Source organism: Helianthus annuus, chromosome 10 (genome assembly GCF_002127325.2).
Source record: "Helianthus annuus cultivar XRQ/B chromosome 10, HanXRQr2.0-SUNRISE, whole genome shotgun sequence".
Classification (NCBI taxonomy): domain Eukaryota; kingdom Viridiplantae; phylum Streptophyta; class Magnoliopsida; order Asterales; family Asteraceae; genus Helianthus; species Helianthus annuus.
This window is the reverse complement of record NC_035442.2, coordinates 28,602,291-28,615,546: the sequence shown is the minus strand read 5'-3', so window position 1 is coordinate 28,615,546 and position 13,256 is coordinate 28,602,291. Positions and strand designations below refer to the sequence as shown.

The window sequence follows — 13,256 nt, the reverse complement described above, 5'->3', positions numbered from 1 at the left end:
CTCTTGTATATCATTGTAATACATACATATCAATGAAATAATAATCTCTTTCTCCCTATATGTCATCTATATTGTTATGTTATTAGGTTAGTTTCACAACACGTTATCAGCACGAAGTGCTCTCTCCAAAAACCCTATATTCGCTTCCATGTTATCCCACAACCCCCCCCCTAAAAAAAAAAGAACCTATTCTTGTTACATGCGTTGTAAAATTGTGATAGGCACCGATGATCAAGAAGTTTTAACATTACGGGTGATCAGACATTGAGCCGCCAGACAAACGGGAAAGCTGAGACAATCGACGCCACCGTCACTCACAAAGGTAATCCTGAATTTTTTTTTAACTTTAATCGTAATATATGGTTTTGGGTGGTAGTAGCTTTTTGTATATTGATACCAGAGCCTTTGCAAATTAAATGACTAAATCGAAGATAACCTTTTTCTAGTGAGAAATTCCGGCGAGTCAGAAACGGAATAAAAAATTAATAGTTAAATCATAATCCTTAACGTCTTTAAAGAGTCAAATACATGAAATCGTTGTTTGAAAATCAAAATCACAGTTGTTGTCGGCCTCTATTTTTTTTTAATCCATTATTTTTTTTTTGGAGAAATATTCAAACCAAGATAAAAACTTCATAAAACGTTGAAGTACTCTGATTCGAAACAGCATCAGAAACATCTTTGATTTTCAAAACCAAAAAAGAAAAATTATAAGAAAATTAAGGTTTCAAATAGAAAACGAAATTAGGTTTTCACGTTAAACACATATTCAATTTGAGAAGGAAATCAGACTCAAGCATATTTGCTTAAAGGAGTAAAAACAAAGGAATCAAACGATTCAGATGTAGAAAATCATTAACTGGAGGAAAAGTTATTTTAAAGAACCGTTGTTTTTTATGAATACTTTCAATCAGAATTTTAAAATATGATGAAAACTTTCAATTAGATTTTTAAAATATTAAGTTTTGTTTTAAAAAGAAAACTAGTTTAAGAACCCGCGAGGTTCGCGGGTGGACTAAAACACAAATGAATAACTTTAATTTATTGAAGTAATCGTTTGAATTAAATAACCGTTCAAGTAATAATAATTTAGTAAACTACAATGAGACAAATAATGTAATATATCCAGATGCATGATGATCCAAATTTGTGTAATATTGCGTATATGGAAGATAATGGATAGAGGATTGTAAGTGAACGTACTGTTTATTTATGCATACTTTTAGTTTAATATTTAAGTATGTGTATGAGTATAAACGTTTTTTATTACAGTAACAAAATTGATTAAAAAACAAAAATAATTAAAAATTAAATAACTTCAAAAACATGTTATTATGATTTTTATGGAACAGTTACATGGAATGAAAGATCGTCTGATGAATGAGTACATGGAGATCACAAGTCACGAAATACTTCTTTGTAAACTACATTTGTCGTTTTATTAGTAGGTTTGCCGTCATTGTCCAAAATCAGAAGTTTAACTCCTTGTCTGGTTTTAACTCTTGATAAAGCAACATACAGCTGACCATGGGTGAAAACTGGTTGCTTCAGATACAGACCAACTCTAGACAGTGATTGTCCCTGACTCTTGTTAATAGTCATTGCGAAACAAACAGCCAACGAAAATTGTCTCCTTTGAAACTCAAAAGGAATTTTTTTATCAGAAGGTATCAAACTAATCCTTGGTATATAAGTGCGAGTGCCTATGTTCCCTCCGGATATTATCTCGGCTTCTATTACACGGTTATACATTTTTTTGACTTGTAGTCGTGTACCATTGCAAAGCCCATTTTGTTGGTCAATGTTACGTAATAGCATCACCGGCACGCCTACTTTTAGTGCTAGCCTATGATTAGGTAAGCCGGATACTTTAAGACCGTTAAGCACATCAGGAGAGTATAGTTTTTGTTGTGTAGCGTTTGGATTTTCAGACTGACAAAGACTGTCTGAACTAAGATACTCTCGTTCTTCGCCTGGGAATAGTGACAACAACCGATCATTAATTTCATGAACAACCTCGTTCTTAGGTGCAAGTATAGCCCTCTCACTGAAATAATTCTGATTGTTGAAGTTTTCGAGAATTGAAGGATACACAAATTCAATTAAAGTTGAAATGGGATCCGATGTATCAGTGATTAGAAGGTCGCTTGGTATTACAATTGACGCTTCTCCATCATTTGGACCACCAACATTTCCCTCACCTATATCCAAAAGCCATTTGGCAAATTGTTTTATTTCTTCAGCGTCCGATGCTGAACTTCCAACTGTTAACCTCATGTTTTTTGTTAGTCTCAGCAACTTACATGTATTCCACAGATAAGACGAACTTATTGAGGCATTGACAATCTCTTGTCTTCCACCATTTGGAACAACAGGAAGGATCTGTCTAAAATCGCCTCCTAAAACAATAACCTTTCCTCCAAAGCGGATGTTTGATCTGTTGGAAGTGTCGATATTGAAAATGTCGTTCATTGTTCTATCCAACGCTTCGAATGCATGCTTATGGACCATAGGCGCTTCATCCCATATAATCAAGTTTGTTTCGTGTAGTAGTCTAGCAACATCTCCATCAGGTTTTATATGACAAACTGAATCCTCTGTAAGATTCAATGGAATACGAAACCTGGAATGCGCGGTCCTGCCACAAGACAATAACAACGACGCGATGCCACTTGAAGCAACGTTTAATACAATTTGACCTTTTGATCTGATTGCCGCAGATAATGTCTTCCATAAGAAGGTCTTGTCGGTCCCACCATAGCCGTACACAAAAAAAACCCCACCTTTGTTACCCTCAATTGCGTTGATTATTTGTTGGAAAACTGACCGTTGCTCCTCAGTTAGCAAATTAAGTTGATTATTAAATTCAACTTGAAGATTCGTTTGGTCGTAGATACGCTCCTCGTTAATCAAACGATTGTCTGAATCAGACATAGACGCAGTATCTGGGTACGACATTGTCTCAAATCTTTTGAGTGATGAGTTGTTTCTGGCTAAGAATTTTTCAACTTCACTCAAAACGTAGTTTTTAAGCTGGTGATCTGGAATTGATAAAGCTGTAAAAAATTGGAAAAAAAAATATATTATCAAGTTATGAAATCAAAAAATATTTAATGAACCAAACCATATAGCATAAATGAAACACAAAACCATGTTTTCTTTAAATGAAAATTGTTTTTTTTTTAACGCAACCAAAAACAAAAAAAAAGGGGATAATAACAACATTTTGTGTAAAACAATTACCTGTAAGACGATGATATTTTCTAAGTCTGTAGATAAAGTCGTCTGTCATGTATCTCCATGTGCTTTCCCATACAACCTCAGGTCTGGACAACGTATTTGTTAATAGCAAAGTAGCAAATAAATTACGAAGATACGAAGGGGATCCTGTTTCATTTGCTTCCCTGATTGCCTCAATGTATTCTGCGTCATCGTCCAAAAGACCGAGTGCATAACATGCATCTCTAAATGTATCATATACCTTACCATCAACTGTTTTAATATCATCAAAAGATTTTGGTCCTTTCACTTTGTTAAGAAGAATTCTTAAATAATATGCTTCCCCAAGAGACGGACTTACAGCGTGAATTCTCCCAATTGACTTATGTCTTTGTCTAGGTTCCCAACAACGTTTATCAAGCTTCCATACATACCAACTTGGAAACTGAACATATGTAAGTGTACGGGCCAATGTGTCATTCGGGTCTTTGTTACGTTCCATCCAGGAAAGAAACATTGAAGCTTTGACAGATGGTTTGTTAAGGACTTGATTAATATCCTCGTCGGGTCCAAAAACAACAGGTTGTTTTCCGGGAAGATGGAAAGGCAGCCTCATAACAGAAGGAGTCTTGTAATGCACATCATAGGCGAAGATCCTCCAAGATGCCTCACAAGCCGATATATACCTACAATCATAATATTCTTTGACATCGTCTTGTTCTAGTTGTTCATTGTTATTATCATGTTGGACAACAGCAATGGTTGCTCTATCAGGGCCTTTATTTATATATTTAAACAAATATTTAATTGATCCGGCTTGATTGCACCACTCAACATTTATATGTGCCTGGTAGCGTTTCAAAAGTTTTTTGTTGTATGGCACAACACTTCTGTTGTCTAAGTCGATTCCATTTTTTACTACATAAGCACCATTATCTCTTCTTTTGTATATTGGGAATCCATTTGAATCCAGTGTAGTATGATCTTGAAAATTTTTTGGAAAACCCTTCGAACACTTATTGTCAACCATACATGGACAACTTAAATTAGCGTTACCACATGGACCATGAATCATATAGTCTTTCACAAGCGCATATAATTCTGCATCTTCATCTTCATCAGGGATTTCTGCAGTTATAAATGGATCAACATGGCCTACCGTTGGAAGTTTGGATTCATTTTCTAAGAATAAGCATATGTGGGCATGAGGCAATCCTCTCTTTTGAAACTCGATTGTGTAAACAACTGTACAAAAAGAAATCATTAGTAGATTTAAATAATCTAATATGTATATAAAAAGGATTTTGATAAAATACCTGCTGCAACTTTTCCAAATAGATGGCGTTCTTTAAAATCTTTGCAAATTGAATCCAACTTTATTTTAAACAATCTCGTCAGTATATCGGGCCTATCTTCAGGTTTAAGATTTGTGTCTCTAAGAAACCTTTTTACCTCAGGCCACTTTGGATTGCACGTGATGGTTATAAAAAAATCCGGATAACCAAACCACTTACAGATAGCCATGGCATCTAAATAATTTTGCATCATATATCTAGCGCCACCGGTAAACGAAGAGGGCAAAAAGATTCGTTTTCCAACCTTAGATATGTCTTGCTGGCCCTTATTTCTTAATTCACATAGACTTTCATAGCTATCTGACCTTAGATTCTTTTGTTGAAGTCGTATGTAGTTAAGCCTTTCGCTCTCAATCATAGTATACGCATCAACCAAGAATTGTTGAAAGAGTCTCCTTGAATTTAGAATCAATGAAAACTGATTAATTCTGTCTTGCACACGATATGCAAAAAACTCTCTCATTGTACAATTTGGACGTTTCTTATTGATTACGTCTACGACACCTCGATGAGGGATGTCAATTCTGTAACCATCATCTCCATAAGGGAATAAAATAGGATATTGAAGTGCAAGGTATGAAGGATGCAATTCACTAATTCTTTTCAAAGTACCTGTCTGCGTTTCAATAACTATATCTCTATTGTTGATTGTGTTTGCAATATCCCCCACAATTAGAGCAGCAACTTCACCACAAGTTGGTAAATTATACGTTCGTCCATCCTTTTCTCTAATACCAATTAGACGAAGCTTCAGATTAAGATCAGGGTTTTCATGAAAACAGTCTCTAACCATCCTATAAGCTTTTACCAACTGGTTTTCTGAATCTAAAACACATTTTATATGTTCAATCAGTTTACTATCAAGTTCAGCGACACTCGCGGATGATGAATCCTTGGAACGACTGATTAAAAAATAGCGGAGTGTCAACAAACATCAATATTAATAAAAAATATATTATAGAAAGATTTGATGGGAAAAAATTATACTTTATTATATTTACCTAAAAACGGATTGTCTGTTGGAAAGTTCGTTGTCAGTATCGAAAATGTAGAGCTGGCAAAATTTAGGTTGATCTCCGTCTTCCGGAAGCAGGCTTCCAGTGCTGTGGTAGTTCTCTCCACTAATTCTGTAGCAGAATGGTCCGTTACCTCTGTTGACAGTGTGATCAACCTTACCACCCATTGACGTGAAAGCAAACATGGAGTTATACCGTCGAATATTATTCAAAAAATGTTTGCTTTCTTTATCCTTATACGTAAAAAGTTTCTTATAACTTGGAACAGCATCTTTATAATCTGGTAGCTCTACTTTGCCATAACCACAACATAAGAAATAACATATTCTTCCTTTCTCTTTTCTTCCCCTTCCTTTTTCAGCATCCCATAATTTAGCATTGCATACTTCACAAGTAATACATTGGTCACCATGATCAAAATAATCTGTAATGTTAGTTGAACAAAAAAATAATATTACTTTAGGAAGTATAAGTTTGTATAAAAAAAAATATATACTATTTACTTAATTAAATAAATAAAATAATTGATCTTATACCTGTTGAAACTCCATTGTAAATTGCATCATCTGTAGTTTCCTCTGTCGTTAAGTCGATCATTGGTATAGGAGTTGTAACTCGTGGTTTACTTAATAACTTACGTTTTCCCGGCGACATCCTCTGTAAAGAAGAACTTTGTAGAATAGTAGGTGTGTTGCTAGAATTTGTGATGTTTGAAGATAGAGAAAAACGACGGATGTTTATTGGTGTAGTCATGTTGTTTGTAAGACAACTAAGATTACCTAAATAACATAATATACTCAAACTTATTAACTTTTTTAAACATATATACCGTTTTTGAAATTAAATTTGAATTATTTGGTAAATATAATTATTACTTGTAGGTACAACCGACGTTGTAGGAGTAACGTTGTGCGTGTTGGAAGATATCAATCTTAATTCAGAAGAAGATGATAAAGTATTGGAAGGGTGTAATTTTCGTCGTTGTAGACTTGTAGGTCTTTTACTGTCTAAATATAACTTCCTTAACCTCCGTCTCTCTTTGCAGTGATTTTGAAGAAGTCTCGGGTCAAAAACTGTAGTTTTATAATAAAAAATAGATAATTCACATATAAACATTATCCACTAAAGAATTTAATTTTTTTTAATAATATCGTACTTCAAACATTTATTAAAGTTTTACCTCCATATCCAATGGACGCCTCTGTTGTAACATTGACCATGTCATGCGGAATGGATGAAGAACCAGAGGTAGATGCTATAACATGTATAGATTGTGATGTACCTTTTTGCGTTCCATAACGTTTACCATCGATGTATAATTTTCTAAGTTTACGCCTCTCCTTACTCTCATCTTGAGTAAGTTTAGGGATGAAAACTTGCAGACAATCATTAAATATAAAACACATATAAGCTAAATGAAATATAATGATAGGGTTTAAATTGAAAATGTGCATACTCTGAAGATAAAAAGTTAAATAATACCGTTTGAAATGTTGCCCAATGGTGTTCGTTGCTGGACATCTGGGATAATAGTAAATACGTGAGTATAAATACAATACATGTGTATAAATAGAATTTGATGTATAACTACAAATAAAGTATTCGAAAATAGGAAACTGTTATGTGTAATACAATGTCATGTTTTTGACATAGGAGTAACATAAAGGAAGTTGTATTGCAGTTTGGTAGAATATTACAATTTGCAGTAGTTTTAACGACGACATGATAAATGGAATGGGAATGGACCAAAAATGATAGGTTTATTTCTTTCCGGCAATGAAAATGGTTTGTAAGTTCTTAAATTTCATATTTATTAGTAACATTTATAATGTATAGTGAATCAGTATATTTAAAAATAATTTCATTGTTTCATATTTTTTTTTTTAAAAATATGTTATAGTTATTATTTTTATTAAAAATTCAACCGGTTTTATATTTATAATTTGATTACATTAAGTAATCAAATAGTTTTATTAGTATATATAAGTAATCATCTACTTGTCAAATCATATATCAGATATTTTATAGCTAACAATGATTCTTATCTCTTTCCCTATTGTTGCCCCTATATATGACAACAGTCTCCATACGAATACAAAGTTTAACAGTCGATCGGCATTCACATTATCAGCGTCGAAAAGAGAAATCAACAACAGGTACGATTCAAACTAATGTTTCTCACATAACCTAGAGGTTTAATTGAATCAGTGTTAGGGATTTGCAATCTAAATTTGACGATTTTTCATAAACCGACATGTTCTTTCATAGACAACATATAGTTTTTAACGGCATTCTCTTCGTCGTTTCATAATGTTATATAGATTAGCGTTTTGGCTGAGCGAAATTACATGTTTTGTGATCTTAATCTGCCGTTATTGTTTCAGGATTCGGTTTCGTATTGTTTGTTTTATCGGTTAGGTCGGTTTAGGGTTTCGATTTGATAATGATTATCGTTGGGGCATTATTATTATTATTGATTGATTCTTTTCTGAACATCAATTTTTGTTTGTTTTAGGTTATTTGGTCAGGATAATTGTTGATATGTATATTTGTTTGGCATAAGTGTTACACACAAATGTTATTAAATTTGGGGATTTTTCCAAAATCGATATGTTCTATGATAATCAACATCTAATATTTACTGTTATAATTGTATGTAGTCAATGGCGCGTTCTTCAACTGAGCGAAAGAAACATAACAAAGAAACGGAAGTGATAATGCTAACAGATTCGGACTCAGACGAATCTTTCACTTCCGAAGAAATTGACTGGGACGCACCAGAACCAAATCTCATTTTCATGCCCTCCTCTTGTACACGTTTTGTAAGTATTTATATTGATTATTTGTGTAGTAAGTTAACTGTTGTTGTTATATGGTGTCCTTAGTGCCTTTATCATTACCGTCTGGATACTTGTTTGGCATTTTTTAGCGGATACCAGTAAAGGTTGCAAGAGCCATGGGAATCGATCGCTGCGGAAAGGTGACCATTAAAAACAGGCGTGGTGTGGAAACAAATCTGAACGTCACGGCTGAACCAAAAAGAGCAAAAAAGAAAAATCGGTTTAGTGTACTGGGATGGCCAGCATGGGTTCGTGAAAACAACATCAAGATGGGTTATCTTTGCGTTTTAGAGTGGTATGAGGACATGCCTACACTCTTTGTTAGGGATGTAATCGAAGAATAATGGGGTTAGTACCATAGATCAAAACCGTTCAACCATTTTATATGGTAATTTTGTCTAACTAACGGTTTTGGCAATAAGTATATAAGTGTGTAGGACTGGTTTTTTAGGAAGTTGTTTAAATGTTTTGTTTATGTTAGCTGTTGGAACAGAACTTGATAATATTTTGGCCTATGTTATATGTTTAAATATTGTGATACATGTATCCTGTTGGAATGCTACTTTAAATATAATGGTCATCTAGCAATTACAACATCAATATATGATTATAAGTTGTTACAGACAAAAGGTTTTGCTATTTAAATGTTTACGACGCAATCGTGGTCACATTATCTTCATGAATGCATGTAACTATTAAAAATATATCTACATGAAGGTACGTTCCTTTCAGAATTTGATTTAGTTTACAACTATTACCTGAAGATACATTCCTGAGAGCGTTAGAATGTCTACGTAGAGACTGATTTTTCCGAGAATCCAAATAGATTTTTCGTTGTCTTCGCCTCTCTTTCGCTTCCTTATTCGTATCAGGATTTCGAACTAAAAAAAAAATAAAATTACAATTTAGAAAGTATAAATAAAAAGAAAACTACTATAACAGCATGTTAAAGGATTATGCATATATGTGTGGATTATATGTATACCATTAGTTATGTCTGAAAATGGAATCCTTGATATCACACCTGCAACGTAATTAATAAAAGCATAGAAAAAGTAGTATATGTCAATGGTTAGAGCCATGTATTGACCTAATATTAATTAAACGGAAAGATAATCAAAATGTTACCACTTGAATTGTTTGTAGTGCAAGGTTGCTTGCCGAAAGACGAAGACTCAAGCTTTGACCTTTTCGGCATGACTATAACTGTAAAACGGTAGATGAAAAATTAAGTAACCTGGTCTGTAAATGTATAATTTATTATGATAAATCAATAAAAAATGGCACTTACGGTTTGCAATGTTCTCATTCTGTACATCTTTTAATGAAGAAGAAAAATTTTCACTTTTCGATCTTTTTGACATTACCGGAAATGCGATTAAGGTTACTGCAATAAGAAGAAGAAGAAGAACACCAAATCGTTAAATGTATAACCGCTAAGTAAACGAACAAAGTGGAGGATTACAAAGTAAAAGAAATAAGAGTCTTCGTTCAATATAAATAGTGGTTTACTTATTTTTGGAATCAATTTAATACCATATCAACTTAAATTGCAAAAGATTTTATTGATTTATGGTTGATTAGTTATTCCAAAATTAAAATTACCAATAATTTCACTCTTTCCAAGTATAGTTTTTGTATTTTCGGTATGTTATGATTTACAATAATCAAATGACGTATATTGATTCTATCATCAACATTAGACGGATAATTATCAAAAAAATGTCACTACAAAAATTGACAATATATAATATATTCCGTAGTATAACATTCTGGAATTTAGATATACATTTTTAATTAGATAAACAACCATAAACTTAAACACTAAACATATACACAACAGTTAGGTAACATACAAAAGTCTAGTAAGAAATAATTCCAGACGGTTACATGTTCAAAGGATAGCTACCAAAAGAAAGTCCAAACAGTTGTTATAAAGACGGTTTATAAAAAGTTCGGTGCACTTTTGCTTAGACATGTCGGACGTTTTTTAAGATGACGGTCTTCTTTGAAGTGACATAAGTGAAATCAAGCATGTCGCCATCATTTAACTTATTTTCCGCCATAAATACAGGCCAGTCTATGACTGAATAGCGTTTCGCACTTCCGTTTTTTTCACGTTTGACTTCATAAGTACTAACTTGCCCCTGCATGTTTTCAATCTTCAGTGTATGAAGCTTCTTTGTAAAACCAGCGCGGTTTGATACCCCGACGGGAAGACGCTGCATGTAACAACGTTTATTAATCAGTTTACACCTTAAACATCCAATAATGACGAAAAATAATGAAAATTTAAAGATTTCTTATATTCAAAAATAATACCAGCCTGTATTCCCCTTTACGTGTGAAGTTCAAAACTGCCGGACCTTCAGGAACAGTGTGTTGTCCGCAATTTTCTCCATGTAAACGCTTCTTAGACTTGGAAGTACCAACCGACCTTATACATTCTTTTACCTTTATGATTAAAAAAAATGTTATATTCAAAACGATAACATATTATTGTTAACAAATTAATATTATTTGTATGAATCTCAAAACTTACATCTTTCGTGATACATGGAGATCCTTCAGATATAAATCCCTTGGAGGTACATTCAACGTCATGTAGTTTACCCTTACTTGTATTTCCAACTCCCTCCTTGATGGTAATGGCATCTTCTTGCGGAATGCAAATATCCTGATGAAATGCAACATCATACATTAAGATAAATAATGTAAATGATTAACTGTTATGCTAAATATCACATGATTTTTTTTGTATAAATATACTTTTAAAAAAATATAAGATTACCTGGTGGTCATTTGGTTCTTCATGTGAAAAAAAGAAGCCATAGTCTTGACGTAAGGACTAAAATTGACAAAATGCAATATAATTACTGCCATATAACCATTAATCAAAAATTGGTCTATAATTATTAGTAGTTTACCTCGTCTACTTTCTGAACAAACTGATCACGAGATATTTCAAGAACCTCATCATCGGAATTGTCTCCCATTATGAACACAACCAGCAACTGAACTGAAAATAGAATTAAATTATAGCGAGCATTATAAATTTTATTATACATTCATATAGATGCAACATAAATCAAAATTTTAACCAACAGAATAATTACATTCAAAGATGAAGTTTTTGAATACATGTACTACAAAAATAAAGAAATTTTTTTTACTAAATATGTTGCAAACAATGAAACATCAATATCAAAAAGTAATACATCATTAATTCAGATAAATAGTATAAAATTTAGTCAACGATCTATAGATAACATCTATAAGGACCGTAAAACAATAATATAAGACTCAACAAAAACAGAAAAGTATGGAAACATTCATTTAAGTATAAGATTTAAAATAAAAAACAGTGCATACTACCTACTTGATACTAATCATTACATAAAAAACACAAGTTAAAGGTAAAAGATAGTTTGGACAAAAGGTATTCAACTTTAAACATGTAGTTTCTGCCATTTGTTAAAGGAGAAACTTATAAAAAGTTTAATTATAATTAAGAATCAAACCTTCAAATCTGCAAATGAAATAGCAAATAACTTCACAACTGTAAAAATAATACAACAAAAAGATAGATTCACGAACAGTTTTTTAGAATCTTAAAAGATCAATATGAAGACATGCATACTATGAAAATAATATCTGTTAAAAATATAAAAAAAATAAAAACAAAAAACATAAAGAACACAAAAGTATCAAAAGCAGCAGATCCTTCAATAACATCCAAGATATAGAACAAACATTCATCAGGATTATAAACCACATTATACCTAAACATTAATCAGCTATATACATATACATTCATCGGCCTAACAACCTGAGACAAAAAAATCATGGAAATAAAAAGGAGAAACACTGTATATACGGCTTTGAGATTCCACTACAATCAAAAGTAAAAGATCAAAAGAACCAAATGATGTATAAAACCAAGTTTCGGTCCATAACATATAAGATATAGAAACACACAATAACAGTCGAAATCAAACTTGATAACTTACCGATCGAAATTGTTGATGACGATTGTATGAAGAAGATGAACAATAAAAGGGTTTCTTGGTTATTGTGAAGGTTAAAGTTGAAGATAGATAACTTTGGAAACCGTATCTTGTGATGATTAGTGCAAATAAATTGTAAAAACAGGATATATGTAATTTCGAAATTTATAAGTTTGTTTAATTTAAAAGCAGGATACATGAAAAGTTTGGGCCGGAATTTATTTGGGCTTATTGTCGGGCTTAATTTAATATGTAGGAATCATTTTGGTCTCAGCCCAAACTGTTATCTATTGAACTAACAATCTAGTTTTCTATGATTACAAAAAAAAGGGGGAAATTTTTAAAAGTTTTCATATTTAGATTAAATGCTAATGGTGGTGTTACAATCTATTATCTAGATTTTTATATTAATAAACATAAAAGATATTTTTTTTTTATTAAAGTAACGAAAGGATAAAATTTCAAATACTTGAGAGAAATTAGATAGACCGATAAACAAAATATGAATTAGTATCAAATAAGTTCATAATTTCTAATCAGATGTAGATAACAAACATGTAAATCGTAACATCAAATAACATTGCATTTTAACATTTAATTAAAAGATTAAAAAACTATATATATAAATAAGTAAAAGAATGTCATGTAACATGAAACAATAAACGGATCATTTTACAATACAATCGCATGGAATAGATGATCGAATATTCAAACCAATAAGATGTGATTCTGGAATTTTAGGAGAAAAAACGATTTTAGTCAAATCCGTTGATCTCAAAATGTTTCCTGCAAATTATATTTTAGAGTTTTAAACAAATA

The 13,256-nt window shown here is 32.1% G+C and overlaps 1 protein-coding gene across 1 annotated transcript; it reads right to left on the bottom strand.

Annotated features, from left to right (window-relative positions):
* Positions 1-1,395: 1,395 nt before the first annotated feature.
* Positions 1,396-9,794, bottom strand: LOC110880880. Its single transcript, XM_022129315.1, has 11 exons — positions 9,722-9,794; positions 9,559-9,636; positions 9,416-9,454; positions 9,189-9,311; positions 6,771-6,965; positions 6,466-6,663; positions 6,127-6,369; positions 5,576-6,014; positions 4,536-5,476; positions 3,244-4,464; positions 1,396-3,056 (listed from the first exon to the last, which is right to left on the bottom strand). The coding sequence occupies exons 1-11, from the start codon at positions 9,792-9,794 to the stop codon at positions 1,396-1,398; spliced, it is 5,211 nt and encodes a 1,736-aa protein (XP_021985007.1).
* Positions 9,795-13,256: the final 3,462 nt, after the last annotated feature.

Excerpts from the sequence above, each read along its gene's own strand:
- LOC110880880 (XM_022129315.1), bottom strand. The coding sequence starts at position 9,794 with ATGTCAAAAAGATCGAAAAGTGAAAATTTTTCTTCTTCATTAAAAGAT. Across the intron at positions 9,312-9,415 it reads ATTTTCAGACATAACTAATG|TTCGAAATCCTGATACGAAT; the intron begins GTATACATATAA and ends TTTTTTTTTTAG. Across the intron at positions 6,664-6,770 it reads GGCGTCCATTGGATATGGAG|TTTTTGACCCGAGACTTCTT; the intron begins GTAAAACTTTAA and ends ATAAAACTACAG.